General features: G+C 57.0%; 1 protein-coding gene across 1 annotated transcript; it reads left to right on the top strand.

The window, feature by feature from the left end:
• Positions 1 to 301: 301 nt before the first annotated feature.
• On the top strand, positions 302 to 26,732 carry CSPG4 (chondroitin sulfate proteoglycan 4). The gene is made up of 10 exons (XM_017816735.1): positions 302 to 392; positions 12,957 to 13,120; positions 14,165 to 17,746; positions 18,047 to 18,526; positions 18,920 to 19,096; positions 22,058 to 22,256; positions 22,435 to 22,569; positions 22,725 to 22,879; positions 23,638 to 23,821; positions 24,025 to 26,732. The coding sequence occupies exons 1-10, from the start codon at positions 302 to 304 to the stop codon at positions 25,926 to 25,928; spliced, it is 7,071 nt and encodes a 2,356-aa protein (XP_017672224.1). The 3' UTR covers positions 25,929 to 26,732.
• Positions 26,733 to 27,481: the final 749 nt, after the last annotated feature.

Genomic DNA, 27,481 nt, shown 5'->3' with positions numbered 1-27,481 from the left:
TCGCACCCTACGTGGGGCTCCTTCCCTGCTCCTCCCACTCCTCGCCCCGGCACGAACAAGGCGCCTTTCAGGAGCGGGTGGGTGGGTGGCGAGGGCCTTTAGCCCTTTAAGAGAGAAATCTGACGTTGTAATCTGAGCGAACTTCTCCTTTCTGACAGGCGGGAGAACTTACAGGTCCCTCCCTCGCTCCGCTTTATTAAATATAGTAGTAGCAGCAGCCCTCGCCTGGAAGCAGGCAGCGGTGGAGGCTGTGCTGTCCCGTCCCGGAGCCCTCGCCGCTGCTCCAGCCCCGCGGGATACCATGGGTGCCCGAGGTGGCATCTCCACGCTGCTGCTGCTGCTGCTGCTGGCCGGCTACTCCCAGCCCCTGAGAGCGGGACTCCCGGCCGGAGGTAAGCGCCGTCCATCCCACCAGCCCACCCGAGGGATGGAGCGGTGGGAAACCCTGGGGGATACGGCTCCTGGGAGGGCTGGGGAACGAGAGGGGACTGGTGTGGACACCCACGGGTGTCCCTCCTGTCGCCAAGCTGGCAGAAGCGGCTTGCCTGTCTTGGGGCACGGTGTCCGGGGAAAGCCAAGGGCGGGAACGGGGCTGCTCGCCCACCGTGGCTCTCGGGGTGCTGGTGGCTGTGTGTCCCTTCCCAGGGGGACACGCAGATGTGCTGGTGTGTGGTATGGGGCTGGGGGGAGCCACAGGGCTTTGGTTGGCGCCATGGGCAGCCGGTGGGAGAAAGGCACCACCCCTGCTCCGCCAAGCCCCGCGTCGTGGGGAGGGAGCACGCCAACCCTCCCTGCCATGCTTGGCCTTGCCACCGTAGCTGTCTGCGAGGGCAACCCCTCTTCATCCCAGGAGCAGGGGTTTGGTGGGAAGAAAGGAGCTGGAGCATTTGCCAGTGTGTGTGTGACCTCCTGGCTCTGCTCCGTCCATCTGTCCTGTGCACTGGGGTGCCTGGTGGTGTGGGGTAAAGGGTGAGGGGCTCACCTCTCCCACCAGCACAGCCCCAGAGGTGTGCAGGATCACCCCTGGAGTGACAGGGCACCGAGGGCCAGCTGGGGATGAGGGTCACCCCCATGGTGACACAGGGCAGGCTGACCCCGGGGACCTGGGAGGACATGGACCCTGGGGACCTAGGAGAACACTGGCTCCTGCATGGGGTCAGAGCTAGGCAGAGGGGTTACTTCAGGACAGAGCGGTTGGGATTTGTATCCAGTTTTCCAAAAGAAGCAACCAGGTTTGCCCATCCAGTTCTTGGCATGGCTGTGTGCCCTGCCTCAGCATCCTGACAGCCATCCCACAGCTCTGGTCCCTCCCTGCTCCCTCCCCTGCTCCAGGATGCTCAGAGCTGCTACTGTCTGAGCCTCAGTGGGCTCTGCAGGTCTGGACAGGGGTCTCATCCTGCTGGGATGGGTCTGTGCCTTAGCCTGACCTTCCAAGCCGTGCCTGAGATATCTGACTGATGCACTGTGTCAGCAGCACCAGCAGCTTCAAAAGTGAAGGGAATTTAAAAAGCACTTTTATTTCCCTAACTCCCCCCAAAAATACTATATCATCTCACTGAGCAGTTTCTCACTGAGCAGTTTCTCTTCCCCAAAGCTCCCTCCAGGTACCAGGGCTCTGACCAGCGAGCAAGAGCTTGCTCCAAGCAGTTCCCAAAGAATTACTGGCCACCTCTAGACTTTTGCTCCTGATCATCTTTTGCATCCCAGCCTGTGTCAGTGCAAGGAGGAGGAGGAGGAGGGTCCCAGAGCCTAGCCTTGTGGCCCTCGGCACCTGCAAGGTCCCTGTATGTCCCTTGATGTCCCTCTTCTCTCCCAGTGAGCAGGTGGCCACTGGGACATGCTTCTCTCCTTACCTCAGGCCTTGTTCCTTCTGTTTTTTTCTGTGTACCAAAATAGGAGGGTGCCTGGCAAACTGAGTGGAAAAAATCCCTTTTGTTAATGCACAGAGTGGTCTCCTTCCCAGCCCTGACCTTTCCATCCTGGGCAGGGGTTTTCCCACGTGGAACCGTTGCTTGCCTGGTGTCCAGGATGGGTCCCAGGGCTACCCTAGCACTCCTGAACTCTTTCATGGTGAATGGGCTGGAGCAACCCTAAAAAGAGCACATGGCCTTCACTGGCACACACCAACCCCCCCAGACTCCCCCCAAGTAACTCTACCCATGGCTGGGACACAGCTCCAGGGATCAACAGGCATCTGCCTGGCACAGACATGGGGGAAGAAAAGAGGTTTTACACCCATTTTCCGATGCCAGGGACTATTTCTGCACTGGACTGAAACAGATGTGCCAGCTGTGACTCTGGGTCTGGGCACCAGCTTCCCACAAGCCCCATCCACTTGAGAACATCCCTGATGAGACCAGCAGCACTGATTCCAGGTGTTCCCGTGGGCTGTCCACAGTGGGATATCCCTCTGTCTCCATCGAGGAGAGCCACAAGCTTGCCAGGCAAGGTGCTGGGGACAGACTGGTTTTGGGGGGTGAAGCCTGTGTTTTGCATTCCCTCCAAGCCCAGGTTCAGGGACCTGGAGCTTCCTGCCCAGCACAGAATGGGAAGAGTCATCATGAACTTCATCAGATACAGGATTATATAAAAAACGAAAACACTCATAAAACTTACCCTGTTGACATCAGAGTGTAAAGCTTTAGTAAACTGTTTTTAGACAGCCTGGCTCCCCTCTGGTTCCCAGCGAAACCACCCGCAGGCTGTCCTCCCCCTTCCCCAAAATCCCTCTTACTGGGCGTTTGGAACGAGGAGAGACGAGAGAATTGGATGTGTAGGCTCCCCGTGAGCAGCATTCACCCCAAGATTTCAGCAAGTTGGTGCCAAAAACGTGACCTCCCCCAAAGCTTGGGTGGACCTCCAGAAGCGGTGATGGGGGTCCTGGGGAGGCAAGTGGGACACTGGCTTGTCCAGGGTACCTGCCTATGGATAGGGAGCAGTGTCTTGCCTGGGGTACCCATCCAGGACCCCTCCTGCCTTCTCCAGGTTTATCAGCTCCTCCTCAGCTCTTCCTACCTCCACTTTTGGAAATCTGATTGATTTAGTCAAACTTTCTTTTTTATGATCGCACCACATGTTTTAAGGTCATAGCTCAAAGCAGCTGGAAAAGCTTCCAGCTGATGGGAAAGAACAGGAAAAATGCTGAAAAGGGGGGAGAATGGTAAACTGGTATCGTGGGAATCAGGGAGGAATATTCTTGTCTCACTCTTATATTTAGCAACAGAGGGCTGCGGGCAAATATATAATATGCACATTCCTGTAGGATCGAAGGACAGGGTTAAGCTCACCCCGAGGAGCTCACGTCAGTTTGAAAGCTGGACAGGAACAGGGCTGGAGAGGAGGGAGGCTAACAGTCTGTGTGCCTAAAAAAAGCTCAAAGCACAGACTGTTCACAACAGGCATTGGCCCAGCCCAGTCTCGGCTCCCCGGGGCTGCTTCCTTGGCCCTTTCCAGGTGCCAGGCTCTGGCTTGTCTCCTTTTTGGGAAGCCAGCTTCCCCGAGCATTAGCATCACCCCCAGCCTTCAGCTGGGAAACTCCCAGGAACTCCTTACTCACATCTGTACAATTCCCAGGCCTCGCCTGGGCATCCCAAGCCTGGTTTGCCACCAGCCCCTTCACCATATCCTATCTCCAAACCTCCTGGAGACATGGAGCAAGCAGGGTGCCCATCAAAGCATCCTCATTCCCAAATCAGCCCTTCCCTGAGCTGTCTCCATCATGCCCAGTGCTTGGTTGGACATTGCCATGCTGCACGGGGGTGGGATATGCCTCAGAATTTTTCTGGGGTAAATAGAACAGAAAAAGGGAACTCAAGTTTTTATGTTATATTGACCAATATAGCAAAATATTGTTATATATTGTTGTATGAGAATATTTTTATATTACTTATACTGATAGAATATTAATATATTCTATAAAGTATATTCTAAATATATTCTAAAGTCAGAGAACCCACTTTGCTCTTTCACAAAGCCTTTGCTTTGCAAAGCAGAGTGAGGGCAGCTTTGAATTCTGCAAAGCCAGGCTTAGATCCAGAGGAGCAGGACTATGGTGGCTCTTTCCAGCCCCAGGACGTGGAGGATGCAGGTTTGCCTTGCTGTTGCTCCTCCTCAGGACAGACCAAACAGGGCCTCCCAACGGCATCAGGATGGGATGGGAGATGTTTATGCCCCAAGCTGTGGATCCAAGAGGTTGATAAATTCTCATTTTCCATCCTTCCTCCCCGTGGTGCGTCACCCATTGTGCCAGTTGTGCATCGCTCCAGGCAATACCTCTGGGTGCACTTGGCTGCCTGACAGCCGGACAGACAGCCGGTGGCAGATGGAAAGCATCCCAGGGAAGGGATGCCAAAAGTTGCTGTGAGTGGAGAAAGTCATGGGGCAGACAGCATGGTTTGGAGGTGGCCAAGCCCACCACGTGTCTCCCAGACAAGGAGAGCAAAGCAATATTCATCCATCAGCGTGACTCACTGGCTGTGGAAGGAGCTGTTGTAAGCTGTGAGTCAGCTCGGGATGGCCCCGTGAATCCTTGCTGCTTCTTTTGCCCAAATCTTGGCTTTTTGGTAGTTGTTTTTCCTCTTTGCTGCAGGCAGGCAAGGGAGGGGGGTCTGGAGTCACCAACTGCTTGTGAAGCCATCCCCAACCATGTTAAAGGATGCTCCCCATCCGTTTTCATGCCATAACCCCTGTGCAGTGCTGCTCAGTCCCGTGGCAGAAAGAGGTCAGGAGGAATTTCCCATTTTCTTTCCCAGCCTCCATCTGGGTTTCAGCAGGGCTTCAAAGTTTTCAGCATCCCATCCCACAGAAATTTCTGAGCCCACCAGGGTCATTTCCTCTGGGAGCTGGGGAGAAGAGAGGGAAGTCTTGGAACCGAGGTAGATGTGGCTGAGAAAAGCCTCCTGTCCTGCCCTGCAGCCCTGGGAGGGGATGTGAGCACCCGCTTCCACACCCCCACAGCCCCCGCGCCAGCCATGTGTTCCCCCTGCACCAGAAATAGAGCAGGCATTTATTTTCTCTGTAAACATCACCCTGCCGGGTGTTTCTCATAGATGGAAAAGTCAGGGGATAACAGCAGTGGGGAGGGGAAGGCAGGGCAGGGAGAGGGATCTCTGGAAGGATGGGGAGAGGAGAGGGAGAGGAGAAAGAGGAGAGGAGAGATTTCAGCTCTAGAAAGAAAATACTCCTTTTCTTTGCAGACAGTTTAGCACATCAACCCCAAGTGAGCAAAAAATATCCTCTCTTTCTCCTTTCACACTGCAAGCCCCCCCTCCCTGTCTGTGGAGACACTTTTCTCTGCCCCTCACAGCACCCAGCATCACCAAAAGCCAATCCCGGCCATGGCCCTTGTAGCCCCCATGGGGTGCAGAGTTCTGTGGGTTCTGTGGGTGCTGTGGGTGCTGCCCTACCAGCACAGCTAAAGACAAATCACCCCGATTTACACATTTTACACCCCAGCTGCACATTTTAACATCCCTGTCCCTGAGCACTGGAGGCTGCAGTTAAGGCCAGCAGGTAGCTCCCGGCAGAGCTTCAGCACCCCCACTCCTGCCCATCCTTCCCCCACAATTTTGGCCGATAACTCCCCCCATCTTGGCAGCCGTTTGACACCAGTGAGGCTGGGAAACATCAGAGCCCGGGCGCCTGGAGACGTGCTCCTCTCTAGCAGCAGCCGCTGAGCTGTTTGTTGACAGCAGGAGAGGATCACTCCGGTAACGACCGGCTATTCCAGGGATGTCTGTGAGCATCCCCTGGCCGAGCTCCGCCAATCCTCCCGCCAGCTCCTGGGAAGGCTCCTTCCCCTCACTGGGGCTGGGGACTGTCCTGGGAACAGCCACTGTTGTGCAGGCAGAGATGGGATTCAGGGATCCACAGGTGGGATGTGCACCCAGGGTGCTTCACTCCCCAGTAACCAAACCTCAAGCGCAGGCTTTCCCCAAGGTCCCCCTGCTCCTCCAGCACTGGACTGGCTGGGATTGTCCCCTCATGTGCCACCACATGCCCTCCTGAAGCTCTGCAAGCCCTTCCCTCACCGGCTGGGAAGCAGATGAGGTAGCAAAAGCTATGAGAGTGGGTGCCAGGATGTGCAGGGTGGAGCTGGAAAACCTGCCAGCCAGTGAGGCAGGGGGAGAGGGCTTGGGAGAGAGGAAAAGAAAGAAAAAATAGAACAAAACCCGGCTTGAGATGGTTTGGAAACCATGTCCTCTGGGGTTGATACAATATTTCCAGGCCAACTTCTCCTGGCAGCAGGAGCCTGAGTGAGACTGAGTCACGCTGCAGGGGACGGCACAAAAGTCCCATTGAGCCTCCCGCTTCCCCAAATCCTCCCACTTTCTCCCCCCGCTTCGCTTCCCAGGGCAAACACTCCAAACACTGCTTCCAGCTTGGGCTTATTCCTTAAGTCCCTCTGGAGCCATTAAGCCACACATCATTAAAAGCTCTTCATCCCTGCTCCTGCTCACACCAGGCTTTGGGGGTGCTTGCCTTGGGGTGCATCCCCCCAGCTCTTCCCAAAAGCGCTGTGACCTTTGGGGGGGGTTGTAGACTGGCTCCCAGCTCCTTGCCCTCCCCTCCACGGCTCTGCATCTGGCCGAGCAGGAGAGCTCAGGAAATACCATCAGCTTTAGGGCTGCTTGAATCATCGTTAAACCACGCTGGATAAGCGATGGAGCTCCAGAGCCAAGCCTCCTGGACCCCGCTTTACAGCCTCCAGCTATCACAGCTCCTAATGCTGCTCTGTGAGGATGGGGAAAGCAGGCAGGAGCAGGCACAGGAACCACGCAGGGGGTTGGGGGCTGACAGGACACAGGAGGCAGGACACAGCCAGCCCCCTCCCAGGCAGCACAGAATTAGCAGGGGGCATGTTTTGATGTTTTCCCCTGACCCCAAAGTCTGTAAAAAGGGGCTGTAAAAAGGCTGGTTTTTTCCCCGAAGCTGTCAGGCAGGAGGCAGGGGAAGGCGAACAGAGAGCAGCTGGCAGAGGAACTGGGAAAGTAACTGAATGAATAAACACAGGAGAGGGATTCAAAGCAGCACGGTGCAGCCAGAGATACAGACCAGCTGGGTGGGATGGGGGCAAAGCAGAGTACCCCAGCCCAGGACTCTCCTCCTGCACCCAAAACAAGGGTGATGGTCGGCAGCCCCGTCAGGGTAATTGCTCATGGCTTTGCTGGCGGTTTCTTGGGTGCTGCTTTCCAGCAATCTCTGCTGGCCAGCACTCCTGGAAAGCACCAGCCCCAGCCCCCAGGAGCCCTGCTGCGAGGGAGGGCCAGGTGGAGGGTGGGAGGAAAGAACCAGAGCACTCATTCCCATAGTCGGGGTTGGAAAAACACACAGAGCCCTGGCTCAGTATGTCAGAGCAGCAATCACTGTCTGGAGTCACTGGGAGTGGGGATAAAAAGTCCTCCTCTACCAAAAGCTATCACAGCAGGGATGTATCCATGCCTGTGACACCCTCACCTGTAAATCTCAAGGCAGGAAAGTGGAGAGAGGCTTTCCTGGAGCAGGCACAAGAGGACCATGGTGTGTCCACAAGGTCCCCGTTGGGTCTGAATGCCATTGCTGCAGACCAAGTCCCCCTGCACTGGGATTTCCTCACTGTGGAGACGTGGATCAGTGCTGGGCTCAGGTCTGAGGGCATCTCTGAAGGCAGGAGCTCTCCACTTGTCCCCCCAGCACCCCCTCCTCCGAGCAAAGCCCCAGCCAAAGCTGAGGGCCGCTGTGTTTGCCTTAGCCTCCTCGCAGGCTGCTCATTTCCTCCGCCGGCCATAAATAAAACCGCACCGTAAAATGAAGGGAATGTGGAACATAATGAAGCCTTTCTCCAAAAGCCCATCAGATTCCTTCCTCTCCTGGCCCCTCCGCCCTGCATGGGGATGGGGGCACAGCCCAGCCCCAGCCCTGGGGGGCTGTGGGTCTCATTGGGCATTGCAGACCAGGTTGGGGACAAGGGAGCTTGAGCCCCGGGACCACCCACGGTGCCAGCAGGAGGGATGGTTCTGCCCACCCTGCCTGTGCTTGGAGTGGGACGGGAGCTTCGTACACACACTGCAGTGGGAACAGGAGCAGTTCAAGCTGCTGAGCAGCTTCACCAGGGCTGGGCAGCTGCCCCCGGGAGCCTCCGGTGTTCGCATCCTGCTGAGCCCCTCCAGTGCTGGCATCCCCCCTGGATCCTTCCAGTGTTTGCATGCCCCCTGAACCCCTCTGGTGTTCACACCCACCCTGAACCCCTCTGGTGTTCACACCCCCCCTGAACCTCTCTGGTGTTCATATCCCCCCAGCCCGTCCAGTGTTTGCATCCCCTCTGAATCCTTCCAGCGTTTGCATTCCCCTGAGCCCCTTCAGTGTTCACATCCCCCCAGCTCCTCCAGTCTTTGTATCCCCCTGAACACCCCTCAGGTATTCACATCCCCCCAGCCCTTCCGGTGTCTGTACCCCCCTGAACACCCCTCAGGTATTCACATCCCCCCCAGCCCCTCAGGTGTACACACAGCGGGTGGGTGCAGCACAACAGGTGACCAAAGTCATTTAAATTTGAAAAAACAACCCCAAACAACCCAGAGGGCCTCAAAACCCGCTCCTGAGGCTGCGGAGAAGTGCAGCAGGTTGGCCATGGGCTGCCCCAACAGCACCCCAGCGCGGGGCACACTGCTGGCACAGAGGCTGCTTGTTGACAGGGGCGGCGGGAAGGAAGGAGGGCAGCCGGTGGGCTGGGCTGCACCAGCGGCCGCACAAGCCCGGGGCTGTTCAGGCAACAAGGAGCCTTCACTTCCCAGCTGTTTTTCCACCGTTGGAAAACCGGTGTGGCCGGGGCGGGAAGAGGCTGCGAACACAGGGAGTCTTTCAAGGGGGCGCGTGTGTCTGCACGGTGCTCTCCTGGCACCCGCTCGGGTCATTACAGAGCTACTTTAATGAATTCCAGTCCCCTCCCTGCAAACACAGCCGGCCACCAGCTCTGGCCTCCACCTGCCCCCCACCACAGCCTGAATGGAGCCTTGTTGAGCATCCAGCTCCTCCCCAGCTCCACACCTCTATCCCCAGGCAGGGTTTGCTCTGCAGGGAGTTCCTGCAGCCCCTCAGGGACTTGGTTGTACCCCCAACATGCTGAAGCACCTCCTGTGTGCCTCAAAACGCAGCTGGTTTTCCTATGGCAGGCTTGGGGATGCCCCATGCTGGGCAGGGAAGCATCCATCCATCAGCTCACATCCTCCTGCACACCCAGGAGATACCTCCCCGTTCTGAAAACCTTTCGTGTCTGCTGCTGGTTCTCTCTGCAAACCCTGACACTGAGTTTTTCTGAGTATTTCCCCTTGCCTGGACTGGGAGTTGGCTCCTTCATCCTCCTACGTGCTGGGAAGGAGGTGGGAGAAGTTTGTGTGCTGAGATGTTAAAACATGGAGGAGAGCCCAAACGGCCCTGCTGAGCCCCAAACACTCTTGGAGCCCCCAGCTCAGAGCCCCCTGCGTGGATGGGGATCCCCTTCCCCACTGTGGTGCTGCCCAGCCCCAGGCTCTGCTCCCCCGTGTCAAAAAACTCCCTGAACACCAAAAAAACAGCAATTGGAGAGGCCAAACCCACAGTGTTTTCAACTCGAGGAGCAGGGGAAGAGGGCCAAAGCATCCCGAAGCCGGCGCGTGGCCGGCGGCTGGGGCGGGTGCTGGGGCAGCACCGGCTCTCACAGAGCCCTCGCTTGTTCACTGGCCCTGGGAGGTGCTGAACACACCCGAGGCCTCACTCCCAGACCCTTCCTGAGAGCTTTTGGCTCATGTCCTTGTTTTTTTCAATGCAGAAAAACCCCCCAAACCCAAATGACACTGCAGTCTATAATCTGCTGGCTGGCTGCTCGGAAACTGTGACGGAGGCTCCTCTCGCCTCGTCAACGCCTTTCCATCGTCTTGGCAAGGCAGGGACAGTGATTTCCTGCGGGATACAGCAAGCTGGGAACATCCATTATTTTTATCCGGGACAAATGGGATGTCCACTCCAAGCCATGGCCAGGTCATGGGGACCTGTTGCTCCCCACGACAGGAGAGGAAGGGCCAGCTTGGGCTTCTCCATCCAGGGATGAGGGTCGTCTTGGGGCACAACACCCCCTGTGGCATCCTTAGATCATCTGGAGAAGGTGCTTTTGGGGCACTGGAGCTCATCCTCCTCGGGCAATCCCAAGATGCTCAGGGGAGCCTACCCATGGATGGGGATAGGACGTCCCTGCCTGATCCAAGCGATGGACTGGGATGGGGCACCCTGTGCCATGAAGGCTCCTCCAAGGTGAAATGCATTTGAAAAAAAAAACTGAAAAAAATCCATGTTTTCTATTTCTTTTCCAACATAGAAGGCAAGGAAGAGGGGAGATGGGGGTGAGAAGCTGCAGGTCCCTTGAGAAAGTGAAATGTCACAGGCCGAGCGGTGTTCACATCCTGGCTGGGCTGTTGAGCGAGGTGGAGAGTGGCCCTGAAATAAAGCAGGAATTTGGGAAGACAAACAGCAGTAACTCACAGGACTCTGCTGGGAAAAATCCCAGCACCTCCTGGATCCAGGCAAGGGTCCCTCCTCCTCCCCAACAAATGGCACCACTCCCCTGGGCATCTGCACCTCTGGGAGCTTTTTATTAGTGGCATTTTATGAGAGAAGGAGAAGAAAAACATCTCTGGCAACTTTGGGAGAGTGGAGGCAGGACAAAATGTGCTGAATGCAGGAGCTGATGCCCCTTGGCACACTGGAAAACAAGCTGGCTGTGCTGGAGTGGCCCCAAACCATCATCCCCAGTACCCACAGCAAGACACTGCCAGGCCCCTGGACTGGCACGTGAGCTGCTGGTGGGTCCAGTCTGGCCAAGCTTTCCCTCCCCATGAGAACAGCCACTCAGAACCCCTCTGAAAAACACATTTTTTGAATTAGGGGAAGCCACAAAACCAAAACGTAGCAAAATCTCAGTGGGAGCTGGAGCACAGAGCAGGCACACACAGGGAGCCTCAACGGGAGCTGCCAGCACATAATGTACATGGATGTCTCGGGGGAGCACATGTGCACGCATGTGTGCCTGTGGCTGTGCAAGGAGGGAGAGCCCCTTTCCCGCTGTGCCACGTCACTCTTACTCACCAAACCCCAGGACAAGGCGGTGCCGAGAGCCCCAGCACCCACCACCCTTGGCCACTGGGCAAGGCTGGTTTTGCCAAGACCACAGGAAGGAGGGAGCGGGTCAGGGGAGGACAGAGCCTTGCAAAGAATAGCACAGCTCCTCTGAGTCACTGGCTGGGCTGAAGAGGACAAGGAAGCCAAAGTGCCCTGTGCCAGCAGCAGGCATGAGGGCCAGGGAATGAGGAGGCACCCTGACAGCCCTGCCCTGAGCTGAGCAAAGGGCTCAGTGTTACAGCAAAGGCCAGATGTTTCCATGGTGCCATTTTCCTCCCTGCCCGGAACGGGTGAAGTGACAGTCCTTGAGACACCCACGTCATCCTCTCAGACCCCAGGGGAAAGCTGAGGCACTTTTTCTGCTGCCAGTGGCAGGAAGTGATTTTTTTGTGGTCTCCAGGGCAAGGAGGTCTCCCCATTCCCAAAGGTGTCAGAAGAGCATCCTCTACACTGGGCACCACAGGGCTCAACTCTGAAAAAAAATGCAGTAAGCCAAAGCAGAGTGCTCCAGCTCTCTCCCTGCCAGGCTAACCCTTGCCATCACCTCTACAGATGGGCTCCTTCCAAACCCTCAGTCAGGGTGGCTGTGTCTTGCAGGGTTGGGTTTTCACTTGCTGCACCAGCCTGTGAGCAAAGCCTGCATTGCCTGCTCCCACCCCTGTCATCACCACAGAAAGTTGGGTATGAGGAAAATGCGACCAGGGAAGCAGCTGTAAGGGCAGACATGAGTGTTTACACCCAGACCTCACTGTGCAGGAGGCTGGTTTCACCCTGGCACCCAATCTCCACCCCTGCCTCCTCCAAATAGGGAATGGGCTAGGACCCTTAAAGCCAAATGCTAGTCTTGTTGCCCCATGGAACCTCAGCAAAGCAGATTTGGGACCCCAAACCCAAGTGTGGGTCAGCAGCTGGGTGGACTTGATAAATGCTCTAGTGAAGCATAGCAGGAAAACTTCACACATATAAACCCCAGCAGAGCCTATGACTACATATGGACTGAAAAATGTGCATTTCCCCCGTCTCCGTGACATCCTCCCCAAACATTTCCAGCTTACAGGGCTGGAGTGTTTATGCTTAAGCACAGAACTTTGCCACAGGCTGAGCTGGAGCCAAGGAGGACGGGTGGCTGCGTGCATTTAACACGTGTGCAATGCACACGCATGCATCGAGTCAGCTAGAAACTATAAGCACTCAAAACTTAAGCACACTCCCTGTACTCTTAATCCTGCCCTCTCCCGCCTCTGCCCTGTAACACAGTCTGTCATTCCAGGACCGCATGCCATCGAGATGAGTCCCTCCAGGGCTGATGTATATTGGGTGTTGAACACGTTCCAACTGTATCTCCAGGCGCCTGCTTTGAGCCAAGGTTTCTGTACGGTCTCACAGCCACATATGGATCACTAGCACTCACGTTTATTCCTCCAGCACTGAGGAGAAGCAGAATTTATTTTATTAGAAGGTGATGAGGTCCTGGCACAGGTTGCCCAGAGAAGCTGTGGCTGCCCCATCCCTGAAAGTGTTCGACCAGGCTGGATGGGGCTTGGAGTCCCCTGGTTTAGCGGAAGATATTCCTGCCCATGGCAGGAGTGTTGGACTAGATGAGCTTTTCCTTCCAGCCCAAACCATTCTGTGATTCCTCTAGGAAAATCAGAAAAACAGACTCCGCAAGGATCTTTCCAGGCTCCTCAGCTCCAACACCCTGTCACAGGGCAAACAGAAGAGGGCAGATGGATGGGCTTGGGAGGTTCCAGAGTCACAGCACCCACACAGACAGGGCTTGCAGGAGGTGTCCTTCCCTGCCTGACCTTCTTTCTCCCTTTTCTCCCCAGTCTCTTTCTTCGGGGACAGCTTTGTGGAGATGCCCCTGGCGGACGCCTCGCGCACGGTGCGGCTCCACCTGCAGCTGTACACCAGCCAGGGGACTGGGCTGCTCTTCCTGGCCGCCGGCCAGCCCGACCACCTCCTGCTCCAGCTGCAAGACGGCAGCCTGCAGGTCAGCACCCTGGCACCCCAGTCCCCCCTGCAGGCTGTGGGTCAGTCTGTGGGTCAGTCTGTGGGTCAGGTTGTGGGTCATGGCTTTATCCAGTACAAGGATGAAGGGGCAGCCCAGCTGCCAGGAGCCCTGCCAGGGGATGCTAAAGAGTACAAGAGGAGTCTTGGGAGAATTGGTTAAACATAGAGAAACAGGTTCCATCTAGGGAAGCTCCTCACCCACTGCCTGGGGGGGTACTGGGGGGGATCGTGGGGACACCGAGACCCTGGCACCCCATGTGCATTGCACAGTCAGACTGCAGTGCACAGCACCTTTGGATGAGAGGGGTTAGTGAGGAGAAGAGGTGAGATAAGAGGATCCAGAGAAAGAATAGGTCTCTCTTGTCCCAGATTGGACATGGGAAGCAAGCAATCAAGACAGAGGAATGAAATTCCCTGCTGTGGTTATGGTGTTGGCATCCACCATGAAGGAAAAGAGCAGGGCACACATCCTGCCTCTCTGCAGCTTGGGCTGGGCCACGAACCACATTAAACCAAAGCAGGAGAGCAAGCAAGCCGGTGGCTGAAGGTGTCCCTAATGCAGACCATGTGTCCCATCAGCTAACCCTCTACTTAGGCAGGCTCCAGGCTGCTGCCCACCAAAAGCAAAGCCTGCTATTTCCCCTGCCGGTCTCTAGGGAAAGGGCTGGAAGCAGCCCAGGTTGCAAGGATGGAGGGCAGTGGGCAGGATAGAGCAGGGAAGGAAGAGCCAATATCTGGCAGGGCTGTTCTGTGGGGGGAGAGGAGAAGCCCAGCTATGGGACTGGGAGATGGATGATCCCAGCCCTGAGACTGGAGTTCTCTGAGAATGAGTGAAAAAGGAGGAAAATTCAGAGAGCGGGACAAAGAGGGAATGTCCATGGGGGGGTGAGGGGGGTGAGGGAGGAGCACATCCAGAAGTGAAGGAGTTAACTGAGAGACCAAAACCCTTGTGAGCCCCTGGGTATGGGTCCATGGGCAGGTGGAGAGGTGTCACCTGAAAAGAACTTTGTGTCTTTCCCTACAGGCCAGGCTGCAGCTGGGCTCAGAGGAGGTGACCTTGCAGTCCCCAGCAGGGCTGCAGCTCAATAACCTGGCAGTGCACGACGTGGAGCTGCTGGTGGAAGATGGCAGGGTGACACTGACCATCGACGGCCTCTTCAACAGCTCCACGGACATTGCAGGGCCAGCAAGGGAGCTGGACATCCAGCATGGCCTCTATGCCGGTGGGACAGGCAGCCTGGACCTGCCATACCTTGCCAATGCCAGCCCTCCCTTCAGGGGTTGCCTCCACTTGGTAACATTCAACGGCCTGGATGTTCTCTCCCCTCTGTCCTCTGATGGCAGCTCCAAGATCTTCCACCATGTCCAGGAAGGGTGCAGCACACAGTTCTCTGCAGAGCCTGAGGACCCATTCGGGTTCCAGGGGCCACACTCCTACATCGCGTTTCCCACGTGGGATGCGAGGAAGGAAGCGACCATCGAGTTTGTGATAACGACGAGCATCACCCAGGCACCCCTGATCTACCACGCAGGGCTGGAGAACGACTTCTTCTACCTGGAGATCTCCAACGGGCGCCTGCGAGGGTTTGTGGAGAAGGGAAATGGCATCATCGTCCTGCACAACAACGTTTTCATCAGTGACGAGCAGCAGCACTACGTCAAAGTCTACACGGACATCCACAAGTTTGAGATACTGGTAGATTACTACGCTTCATCCACATCCAACCGGGGCATCAACAACTACCTGGACCTTCAGGGAAACCTCTTCATTGGAGGTATGAATGAAAAAGCTTTTCAAAGGCTGAGGGAGCATCATCTTGCTTTCATCTCAGTGTGGACCATGACCAACCACTCGTTTGTTGGCTGCCTGGAGGACCTGCGGATAAACCTGCAGAGAAGGAGCCTGCAAGACGCCGTGATCACAAAGGACATCACATTAGGCTGTGGGAAGCAGGACCATTACTGGGACTATGAGGAGGTGTATGAGCAGGATGAGGCACCTACGTCCCCACCCCCAAATGTGTGGTCGGGAGCACCGGGCCTAGTGGTGGAACCATGCCGGCCCGACAGCAGCTTCCCACCTGCCTTTGCCAACATCAGCAGCCTTCTACATGTCAGCCCCCTCATCGTCTCTGAAGGGGGCATGGCCTATCTGGAGTGGAAACACACACAGCCAACAGTAGACTTGAGCCTGGCAAACATCCGTCAGTCCCAAATTCTCTTCAGCATCACCAATGACCCGAGGCACGGCCAGCTGGAGCTGGACATTCCCGGGTCCAGGAGCAGAAGGAAGTTCACCTTGTTGGACATTGTGAATCGGAAAGTCAGATACATTCACGATGGCTCTGAGGGACCCATGGACCAGCTGATGCTGGAGGTGACAGTGACCACCCAGCAAGGGGTCCCAGAGTGCTTGCGGCAGGGGCAGATGTACCTGCTGCCCATCATGATCAACCCCCTCAACGATGCCCCACAGGTCATTTTTCCCCGTGGGAACCACATGACAATCCTGAAGCACACACGGAAACACCTGACCACAGACATCCTGCAGGTCCTGGATGATGACACATCCTGTGATGACCTCGAATTCCAGGTGCATGGTGGCCAGCAGATGGAGGAGGGTTATGTGGAGTTTGACTTCCACCCCGGAGTGCCCATTGAAGAGTTCTCCTGCAGGGACCTGGAAGCCGGCAACGTAGTCTACGTGCACCAGAGTGGGACAAACTTACAGCTCACCTTGCAAGTGAGTGATGGCACAGTCCCGAGCCCCATGGCCACCCTGAGGATCCTCGCCATTGACCCCGAAATCCGCCTGGTCAACAACACCGGCCTCTCCATCTCCCAAGGAGGGGCCGCACGCATCACCACAGCCAACCTGTCAGTGGAGACGAACGCTGTGGAACAATGGGTCACCATCCTGTACGTCCTCACAGAGCCCCTAAGGTATGGCGAGGTCAAGAAGCAAGGGAGCATGGGAGGGGAATGGAAAAAAGTCGAGTCTTTCCACCAGCAAGACCTGGAGCAAGGGCGCATCCAGTATTTTAGCACAGACTCAGAGCACCGGCTGGAAGACAGTGTGGAGGAGCTGAGATTTGAAGTCCAAGTGGGGCAGAAGGTCTTGCCAAACAACACCTTCCTCATAAGGATTAAAAGAGCCACCATTAAGATGAGGACCATGGTTCCCCTGCAGATGAAGAACAAGCGGCATAGAAATATCACCAGCGAGGAGCTGGAGGCAATGTTGGAAGATCCAAACTCCGCCCCAGTCTCCTTCCACTATATCATCACACAGGCTCCCAAAAAGGGAAATCTGGAGCTGCTTGGCAACAGGCTGACCGAAGGCTTTGGATTTACCCAAGATGACCTGCAGAGAAACCACCTGAGCTACAGTGTGACCATCAGGAACTCCCAACAAGCCGAGGACACCTTCCAGTACCGTGTCCATGCCGGCAAGCAGCACTCTCCCGTCTATACCTACACAATCAGCATCGGTGGGGACCCCGATGCGCCAGTGCTGACCAATGTCCTCCTCACCGTGCCGGAAGGGGGACAGGCCATCATCTCCAAGGATCACTTGTTTGTGCAGAGCGTGAACAGCATGGACTACCTGTATGAGGTGATTGAGGGGCCAGCACACGGGAGACTGGCCTGGGCTGCCTCCCATGGCTGGGCCTCCAGAGAAGAGATCACAGAGTTCACCAATGATGATATCCTCCACCGCCGGCTGCTGTACCAGCACGACGACTCTGAGACACTGGAGGATGACATCCCCTTCGTAGCCATCAGGCAGGGCGAGGGCAGCGCTGAGCCTGATGTGGAGGAGGTGAGGGGTGTTTTCAGGGTCTCTATCCAACCCATCAATGACCACATCCCTGTCCGGGCAGTGAACAAAGTCTTCAATGTGGTGCGCAATGGGCAACACCTGCTGACAACTGACGACATTGCCTTCACTGACAAGGACTCCGGCTTCTCTGACACACAGCTGGTGCTGGCAAGGAAGGACATCTTGTTTGGCAGCATCGTGTCTGTCGATGACAGAAGCCACCAGGTCTATCGGTTCACACAGGATGACTTGAGGAAGAAGAAGATCCTCTTTGTCCATTCAGGGGCTGACCGTGGCTGGATCCAGCTACAGGTCTCGGATGGTCTCCACCAAACCACGGCCCTCCTGGAAGTGCAGGCATCAGACCCCTACATCAATATAGTCAACAATACCGGTCTGGTCATCCACCAGGGCACCCGAGGGAGCATTGACTCCTCTGTTCTCAACCTGGAGACCAACATGGACATTAGGTCAGATGAAGAGATACGATTCCTGATAACAACCCCCCCGAGGTGGGGGACCATACTGAGAGGGGAGCAGCCGGTCATGGCCTTCTCCCAGAAGGACCTGCTTGAAGGAGAGATCTCCTACCACCACAACGGCAGCAGGAACACCCGGGATGAGCTCCAGTTCACTGTAGAAGCAAACGAGGTGGCAGTGGAGGACACACTGGCCATCAGCGTGTTCTTGGACACCCATCCCAGTCCCCTGAGCATAGTCAACCACAAGGAGATCTATGTCTTCCAGGGGGAAGCAGCTGGGATTAAGGAGGAATACTTACTGGTGAGTATCCCCTTCTCTAGTCATTCCCCATGCCTGCATCTCTTCTCTGGCCAACCAGGATGGCTACCTGTGGGATTCCATTTTACTCCAACTGGCTCAGAGCAAAGGTCTCGTGTCCACGTCAGGCTTTGCCCAGGGGCAGAGGGGTGTTTAGGCATGGCCTTGGCAAGAAGGTGACTCTTGCAGATCATCCCACAGCAAAGCCTTGAGGGATTGAATGCACAGCAGGTAGTCTGTGGGGCAGCCCAGCTGCAGGCACCAGACCTCTCACTCTTGTTTTGTCTTTCCCCATGCTCTCAGGTGACCCACGAAGAGATCCCTCCCCAAGACATAGTCTACCTGGTGAGCAGCCCCCCAGCCTCTGGCTTCCTGGCAATGCTTCAGGACGGCCAGGATGTGAACGAGCAGCCCAGCCTGGACCCCATCCAGTCCTTCACCCAGGAGGACATCAACAGTGGCAGAGTCCTCTACCTCCACTCCAAGCCCAATGAGGAGCGTGACCGGTTTGTCACAGACATCACAGCCCGCGGTGTGGACACTCTGGAGGGGGTGGTGGTGAGCCTGGTTGTGCTCCCCATCAACGTGCCCTTGGATGTCCACAACATTACAGTGCCAGGAGGTGGCTCTGCTACCCTCTCCTCAGGCATCCTCAGCATCCCCAACGCATACTACCCTGCTCTGGGCATGGAGTTCAGGGTGCTCGAGCCCCCCCGGTTTGGCACTCTCCTGAGAAGCAAGCGGCCTGAGGAGGGTGGGCTGGACAGCTTCACCTGGAGCGAGGTATAGCATCCCTGTGTGCCCACTTGCCCTTTCTCAAGGGTTTGGGGAGAGCCCAGGGGTGTGCTCCAGCCCCCAGCCACGCTGGGAGGCTGGGGAGGGCTGTAGGGGTCTTCTCCCAATCAGAGGGGATGGAGGGGCTTGGGGTGGTGGGTTTGCCCTGTGGACCCAACAACCAAGGTGTGTTTAAATGTGCTTGGGGATACAGAGTGGGGATGCAGGCACAGAACCCACACTGGGCTCCAGGTCTGTTTCCCATGGGGATCCACCCTGCAGGGATGCCCCAGAGCTAGTGGTGGGTTGCCAGCATCCTCCCAGGATGCTGCAGGGTCCCCTCCCCAGTGGGGCCATTTGCCTGTGTCCCCCCCGGAGGGTCACCTGGCCCTTGCCCCGCAGGTGGAGAACCAGCAGATCCAGTATAGGCAGGACGGCCCCCGATCCCTTACTGACAGTTTCACCGTCCTGGCCAACGCCTCCGAGATATCCCGACAGAGCCAGGCCAGGACCATCTTCGTCACCATCCTGCCCCGCAGCACCAAGGGGCCGCGGCTGAAGGTCAACGCCGGTTTGCAGGTAAGGGTGGGACGCCACGGGGATAGGCGGCCACCCTCGCGGGGCCGGGGTGCTCAGCGCTGGGACACGGGGGGGTGCGGCCAGCCCAGCGCGGGGATCGCCCAGCGCGGGGATCGCCCCCCACGCCCGCTCGCTCGCCTCGGGGACCGGGGCTCAGCGGAGCTGGGGTGCCGCCCAGAGGCGGCCAGCGGGCACTGGGGAAAGGAGGCGGTGTTTCCTGGCGGGGCGAGGCTTTGGCGGAGGCGGGGAGCGTGGTGTCCTCCCTCTCCTTCTCCGCCGCCGATACGGGGACCGGCCGCGAGGTGGGAGCATCGCCCCGCGGTCCCACTCGCGGCGATCGCTGCCACGGCGGCAGGCAGCGCTTCCTCACCCCCGGCTCCCGGCATCATTCCTGGCAGCTCCAAGAGGAGCTTGCCCACGTTTCACCAACACGAGGCTGGAATAACTCAACTATTCGGGCAGCTTTCACACCTCTCACGCCCATACCAGAAAAAGGCAGAAGCAAAGCGGTCTCACCTGCTGCTGAACTCCCACCTTCTGCTTCCAACACCTCCCTGTCCCATTCGGGGTCACTAATGCAAAATTCCAGCAAAGATTTTATTGGAAAACATGCAAGCACAATCGTACCCCCACCTCTCAGCCACGCTCACCATCTCAGGATGGCAGGCAGCCGTTTCTAGGCTGGCAGCAGGAAAGCAGCCCCTTCCATGAGGACCATGATACAGTGGCTTTGGGAAGGGTTCTGGGAGCCTGGGCTCTGGAGGAGATGCCCAAGGGGAAGGGGCTGCCCTGCCTAGCCCAAGAAACAGCCACTTTGGGGCATACCACCAAAGTTGGGGGGTGTCCCCCTATCCCCAGCTCTGTGTCTGTTCCAGTTCTCTCCCACCAGCCCCTGGAAGCTTCCCAGCAAATCCCTTTTATAAAGCATTAGTTGGTGCCTCTAGATCTGCCCCACCTGGGCCAAAGTCCAGGGAAGAGTTAACCTCTTGACTCTTGGGCACACAGCAGCCCCTTTTCCCCATTCCAGAGGCACAATGGGAGCACAACCTTCCCTTCTCCCAATCACCATGCTAAAAAAAAGAGCGAAAAGACAGAAAAATCTCCAAAATAAACCCTGAGGCAGCAATCTGCCTGCCTTTCCATTGGGATCCCCCCCACACCACCACACAACACACCCTGGGAAGAGTAACCACAGCTGCCCGTAGGGGCTCTGGAGCTGGGAAAGGCTTCCTGCCTGGAGGAGGAGTGATGGGAGAGGCCCAGCCCTGTGTGTTTGTGCTCTGTTGAGGGATGACTTCAGCATTTAAAGGTCAGAACGGGTTGCACAAAGGCTTCCAGGGATGCCAGTCCTTGCAGGGCTGGGGGGTAAATGGGATAGGTCTAGACCCCAAAGTAGAGCCCCTTGGGAAGGAGCAGCAGTTTTTGGGTTGGATCTGGAGGAAGGATGGCTGGATGCCACCTAGAGAGAGGCTTCCACTGCCACACCAGAGCACACGGCCATGCTTCTGGCACTGATCCGTCACCTCCCAGCACACTCTCCCAGAGAGAGGAGGTGACACAGAGGCTGAGCAAACACAATAACCTGAGCAGGCGAGTGCAGTAACCAGGCGGAAGGCTTTAATAATTCAGGGAGGATGAGGAGCATGGAGAAGTGGGTCAGCTCCCATGGCATGGGCTCTGGGCTGGGAGCAAAGCTGCTCCAGCCACTATAACTATCCATTCCCAGTGGACAGCGATGCCCTGGGGCTGCCAGTCCCCCCTGTTTTGCCCACAGAGCGTTTTCCTTGGCTCCAAGCCCCGGGTACAATTACAATTCCAACTGCTATTCTTGTTGGGGAGAGGGAGCAGCCCAAAAAACTCGGTGCACACACAGCAAAGCTCATGCCCTGGCTGTGTGTCCAGCAGCACTTCCCCCACCCCATCTCTCCAAAGCTGTGTTTTTCAGCCTGCCTCTCACCATCCCGCGGGGACTGCCGATGGATTTAATTTCCCTGTCGGCACCCACACCCACTCAAGCAATGTTTTGGGTTAGGCCAGCTGAAAACAGCAGAAAAGAGCTCCTCCAGCTCCTCCAGCGCCTGCCTAGGTGTTGTCTTGTGGATTCCCAAGATGCAGGCCAGGCTTATGATGCCATGGGATGCAGCACATCCTGCCCCTCTACCCCAGGTGAGCCACGGGAAGGCTCCATCCATGCACATCATGATTTTAGGGCATCCTGAGGGCAAAGGGCAGCTCTGGGGTGTGTGGGCAGAACCTGTCTGGCAGCACAAGGTTCATCCCCGTGGTCTGCCAAGATCCAGGTATGGTACAGGGTTAGGAGTGGAGAAAGTTGTTGCCTCCAGCTGGAGATGAGAGATGCCAGGGCTTTAGGGTGGCAGTGTCCCCAGGGATGGGTGGGCGCCGCTGGATGGGGGGAAGCGGTCCTGGGAACTTCCGCAGTAGCTCTGAACTCAGCCACATACTTGTCATTCCTGGAGGGTTTGCTGGAGAGGCCGGCAGCCTCACTGAAGCCTTGCGAGGGGGCATGGAAGCAGGAGCGAGGAGAAACACCAGCCAGGGAGAGATGGGGCTGTGGTTAACAGGTACCCACCATCAGCCTGTGGGCCCCCGTAAAATCCCTTCCCCTGCAAAGCAGTGTCTCAAAGGCACAGCCCCTGCCCCAGGGCACCACGCCCTCTTCAACTTTCGGGAAGTGGGGAAATTAAGGCAAGGAGGAGTAAGCCCTCTGGCACACGCCGTGCAGAGGCACAGACCCAGCTGTGTGGCACGTGCTGGCAAACACGGCAGCAGTGATGCAGAGCTGGGAAGAGGCCAGATGATCTAGGCATCACCTGACACGCGGACAAGGCACCCTTGTTGGGCTGGGATGTGCTCCAGCACACAGCAAACCTGTCTGAGCTGGGGTGGGGAAGAGTTGCCAGGGGTATCCCAGGGGGATTACAACCTCTCCCTATCCCCCAGCTGCAGGAAGGTGCCACAGCTGCTATCAGCCCCCACATCCTGAGCGCCGAGGATGAGGATTCCCCAGCAGAGGAGCTGACCTATTCCATCCAGCCCCCAGCCAATGGGAAGGTTGTCCTGAGGTCAGCACCCAGTGCTGAGGTCAAGATGTTCACCCAGGCCCAGATAGACAATGGCCTTATTCTCTTCGTGCACCAAGGTAGGGCAGGACTGAGGTGCCTCAGTCCCCCTGCACCACCCCAGGGTGATGGGGACACTGTGCCATCAAGGTGGATGCCAACCCCATGGCACAGCACCCTTATCCAAACCCTGCCAGGTTAATGGGGGGCTGCATCTCCTCTGCCCCTCACAAATGCCCTGGTCTGTGCTTTCCACAGGACCCCTGGATGGAGGCTTCGCCTTTGACCTGTGGGATGGTGAGAACCTGTCTCCTGGGCACTTCTTCCTCATCAGGGCCCAGAGAGAGCCCACCATCAGCCTGGCCAAGAAGCAGAGCCTCACCATCTGCCCAGGTGGGTACCAGCACATTCCCTATTCTCCCAGCAGAACAGCAAATGGGGCCTTTGAACCACCTACCCCTGCCCAGGCACTGCCAAGATGCCCATGGCAGAGGCTGCAGATGGGTGCAAGGTGACTGGTTGAAATCCATACTGCATCTCTTTTCCAGGTGCCCGGCAGCCCATCACCAGCCAGAACCTGCAGGCAGTGAGCAACAGCCCCACCAGCTCCACCACTCTGTACTACAGCATTGAGCAAGCCCCACGCCTCGGCAGGCTGATCACTTCCCAGGGGGAGGAAATCAGGAACTTCACCCAAGCCCAGGTGAGATTTCACCTCCTCCAGCTCCCCAGAACCCCAAGCACAGCCCTTCATCAACGCCCCTCACCAGCATGGGGGTCCCAGTCTGACCCCACTGCCACGACAGGCGGGGGCACCTGATCCCAGGCAGGAGGCAATGCGAGGCTCCAGCCGTGCTGTGACTTTCCCAGCTCTGCCAACAGCTGCTAAGACGGATTAAAAGCTGCCGCCCCAGCCTTGGATTTAGCACTGGGGGAGGCTGATGGAGTTATAATCCCCTTTCCTGAGCCATCTCCCTGCTGCAGAGCCAGCCAGCAAGCCTGGCTGCTGCTGAAGGGAAGAGCCAAGCACAATGCCTTCACCCCTGCTCTGAGAAAACCTTTCTCCCATGGGGCCAAACTTTTGCGGAGCACAGCAAAGGTCTTATTTTATTCCATCACTCAGAAACACGTAGGTTTGCCCACCCTGGAAGTTCCTCTGTGCTGTGCTCACCCTTGGAGGATGCTGAGCAAGCTTAACCCTTCATCTGAGCCTCAGTTTCCCCAATTGCCGGGCAGAAACATCATAGAATCACAAAATGGAATCACAAAATCTAACTTGGCCTTAAACACTTTCAGGGATGGGGTATCCACAACTTATCCTGGTAGAGATACACCAGGAGCCCTCCATAGTGGCTACCATGCCATGACTAGTGATAATCCCCCTTTCTTACCTAATTAGAGCTTGGTTGCTCCATCCCAGAGTCAAGATAGGAGCTCACTGAGGGTTTTTTTAATTTTTAGGTGGACAGCAAGTTGATTTTCTACCAGCATGAGATGCCAGATAAGCCCTTCTGGCTGGCCCAAGATGCCATCCGCTTCCGCATCGTCACTCCCATGACTATCTCGGATTCCTTCATCCTCCTCGTCCTGATCTCCTTTGAGGAAAAGTGTCCCCAGCGCTTGACTCAGCTATGGAAAAACGCAGGTAAAGGTGGGATGGAGAAGCGTGGGACAAACCTCCTCTTCAGGAGGGCTTGTTTGGCTGAAGAAGACACCACTGTGTTGTTTTCCATGGTTGATATTATGTCAAACCTCTAAAACTGCATCCAATTCCTTCCTCCATCACCCCAAACTCTCACCAACTTCTCCAAATTGATTTTCATCCCTGGTTTTCCCTTTCCCCCCCAGGTCTCCAGCTCACAAGGGCTCAGAGGGCTGACATTGACACCTCGGTGTTGGATGCCTCCAACCTCCTGAGCCAAGTTCTGGTCTCTGAGAGAGCTGGATATGATGTTGTCTTCCTGGTGACAGAGCTACCGGCTCATGGACAGCTCTTGGTGGCCGGTGTGCCTCTGGAACGGTCACAGCCGTTCTTCCTGCAGTCAGACCTGGCAGCAGGGCATTTGGCATATGCCCATGGTGGGGACAGCATCTCCAAAGACCATTTCAGTTTTAAGGCTTGGCTCCGCCCCCGGGAACAGCAGTCTGTCCGTCCTCCACAGGAAGGGGTGGTCGTCTCTGAAGTGTTCAATATAACAGTGACCCGCAGCACCAAGTCACCGCAGGTGGTGAAGCGGAAGGAAGTGCTGCAGGTCCCACCAGGCTCTGTGGTCACCTTGTCCCGGGAGTACCTGGATGTGGCAGACCCATTGGAGTCCCCACAGGAGATGGTGTACAGCATCCTCCGGAGTCCTCCCACCGGCCACGTGGCCAGCGCACACAACCCTCGGGAGCCCATCAACCGCTTCACCCAGGCGGATGTCAACGCTGGCCATGTGGTGTTTGTTGCCACTGGGAGCCGTGCCCCTGGGTCCTTAGCCCTGAGCCTTTCCAATGGCCACCACCCACCCACCCTGACCTTGCTGGAGATCGAGGTGCTGCCTGCGTTGAGCACCACTGCGAGCCCGACACTGCTGGAAGTGCCCCAAGACCTGAACAGAGCCCCCGTGTCCCACCGTCACCTCCTGGGCACCACACCACGAGGGGCAGGTAATATCCTGTACAGGATCACCAGGGGCCCCAGGTTTGGCCAAGTGCTGGTCAACCAAAAGCCATCACGGGGCTTCTCGCAGAAGCAGCTGGACCGCCGGGAGGTGATGTTCACCTTCAGTGACCTCACTTCTCCTGAGGACGACTTCCAGTTCCTTGCCACGTCGCGGGCAGGAAACTGGACTGGGGTGGTAAATGTGACTGTCCATGCTGCAGTGAAGACCCAACCAGGCAGCCTGTGGCCCCGGGGCACCACAGCCCTCCTAGACACCAGCATCCTCGATGCCAGTGAGCTGGCCAACCGCACCAAGAGCATCCCAGTCTTCAGGGTCCGCAGGGCACCCCATGCCAGCCGTCTTGTGAGGGTATCCAGGGACCCAGGACAACCCACCACCCCGATTGAGACCTTTAGCCAGAGTGAGCTGGAACAAGGGCTGGTGGGACTGGAGGTGCTGGCTGCTGGGGACACCCACCAACCCCTTCAGAGTGACAGCTTTGTCTTTGAGCTGGTGGCTGCTGGCGTGCCACCGGCGCTAGCATCCCTGGAGTACAGCATCGAGCCCTACAACGCCTCGAAATCCTATGGCATCACCCTGCTCACGGCCCCTCTGGCACCTTCACCCCCGGTGCCCCAGGGCACAGCACAGAGCAGCCCCAATGCCAGTGAGCTGGGCATGCCCCCCACTGCCTGGCTAGCCCCCAGTGCCACCACTAGCCCCAGCCCCGTGGAGGGGGGCACCTTCCTCAGCTTCATCGAGGCCAACATGTTCAGTATCATCATCCCCATTTGCCTCATCTTACTCCTGCTGGCCCTCATCCTGCCCCTGCTCTTCTACCTGCACAAGCGCAACAAGACAGGGAAGCACCATGTCCAGGGCACCCCTGCCTCCAAGGCCAAGAACGGGGCTGTGCCTGACCATGAGACCTTCCGGAGGACAGACCCCAACCAAGGCATCCCCCTAACGACTGTCAGCGCCCTGGAGGGCAAGGGCACAGGTCCCCCACCCCAGGGCACAGGTCCCGGGGCACCACCAGACCCTGAACTCCTCCAGTACTGCCGGACTTCCAACCCCCCACTGAAAAACAACCAGTACTGGGTGTGAAGGGCTCAGGTGCGGGGGCAAGAGATCACCTGGGAGTCAAGAACCTCCCACAGCACCACCAGCCACCTCCTCCTGGCTCTCCTCCTCCCTGGGAGCTGGCATCCCATAGATGCAGGAGGGCCCTGAGGATGCAGGGGCTGCTGCTCTGGCCCACCTAGGAGCCCCACATCTCCAGGTGGCTTTGGGCAGGGGAGGGGGGTACTGCATAAGCAAGTGGGGACAGGCAAAATACATGAGCATCCCTGGGGAATGCTGACTTAGGGTGCTCACTTGGGCTACTTGATGGTGGCCACAGTGCTGGGGGATCTGATGGCACTGGTCCCTTCAGAGCCACTCAGGCAGGTCCAGTGGTGTCTCCTCCATGGGCAGCACCATCCACCCCCGGGATGCTTGCCACAGCTCTTGGCATGAGATGGAGGATGAGGAGCGGCTTGCACTGAGTCAGGCTGGGGATGAAGCTGCCCAAATCCCCCAGGGCTAGGTGGGCTGAGACACTGGAGCAGAGGCTCGGAAAAAACTCTGTGGCCAATGCCAGGAGAATTTAGGAATCCCCACCCACTTGGAAAAATACCCGCCTCGCTCTTTCTCTACTTGCAGTGTGCTTCGTCAAGTTGATTGCACAGAGCCCTGGGGAGGTTGCACAACAGGTAGGATGCCCGTAGTGGGGAGGGGGGGACGGAGTTTACCTGGGCAGCATGAAACCGGAGAGGAGAGCAGAGAGCCATAGCCAGCGCCGTTTTCCACTGTATACTCCAGTACGGCAAAAGTAAACAGAATAAAGTGCCTTTTCCGAGGTGCATCACTGTTTCCCTAAGCCACTTCCCTTGCCAGGCCTGTTTTAAGCTGCTGAGCAACATTTGGAGGTAATGGACCATATTCTGGGCTCTTGCTCAAATTTTCCCAAGCCTGGAGTCCTAAAAACTTAAATAGAAACTGTCTGAGGAAGGGCAGAGGAGAAACCGAGCAGTGAGCTCAGGATGGGACTCAACAATAATACCCTGCAGTGCTCCAGCTGGAAAGCTCATCACAGGGCACATCCTGCTCTCACACCACCCATGGGGAGCTGACATGAGCCCTCAGAGACCACAGGGGACCACTTGCACCCCCCACCTAGGATAAAATCCACTACATGAACCCTCCCCAAAAAATCACCCCATGTGGTCCCACTCCAAGGCTTCGGCAGAGCTGGGATCTTTGCCTGGACCACGCCAGCAGTTTTCCTGGCTGGGTTTAGGGTGCCAAACCTTTGCTGAGCAGTAAATCACAACTGCCCTGCCTCAGCTGGCAGGTGCTGGCACATTCCATGGGCACCCACAGCCATAAGGGTGCAGGCAGGCACCCTGTGTCCCCATCTCCACAGGAGGGGGCACAGTGGAGGCAGCCCCAGCACCTCCGACCTGCTTGACCCAAGAGGATGGCTGATGGATGTCTCCTCCCCACCTCCAAAACCCTCCTCCTGCCCCATCCAAAGGGGGGGGAAAATGATGTTTCCTTCTGTTCAGAGGCAAATCACACCCTCTCCACACTGTAAAATCGGGTCAGCATGACCGTGC

Source organism: Lepidothrix coronata, unplaced genomic scaffold (assembly GCF_001604755.1).
Source record: "Lepidothrix coronata isolate B3197 unplaced genomic scaffold, Lepidothrix_coronata-1.0 Scaffold58, whole genome shotgun sequence".
NCBI lineage: Eukaryota > Metazoa > Chordata > Aves > Passeriformes > Pipridae > Lepidothrix > Lepidothrix coronata.
The sequence above is the reverse complement of the archived record's forward strand: the minus strand, read 5'-3'. Positions and strand labels throughout refer to the sequence as shown.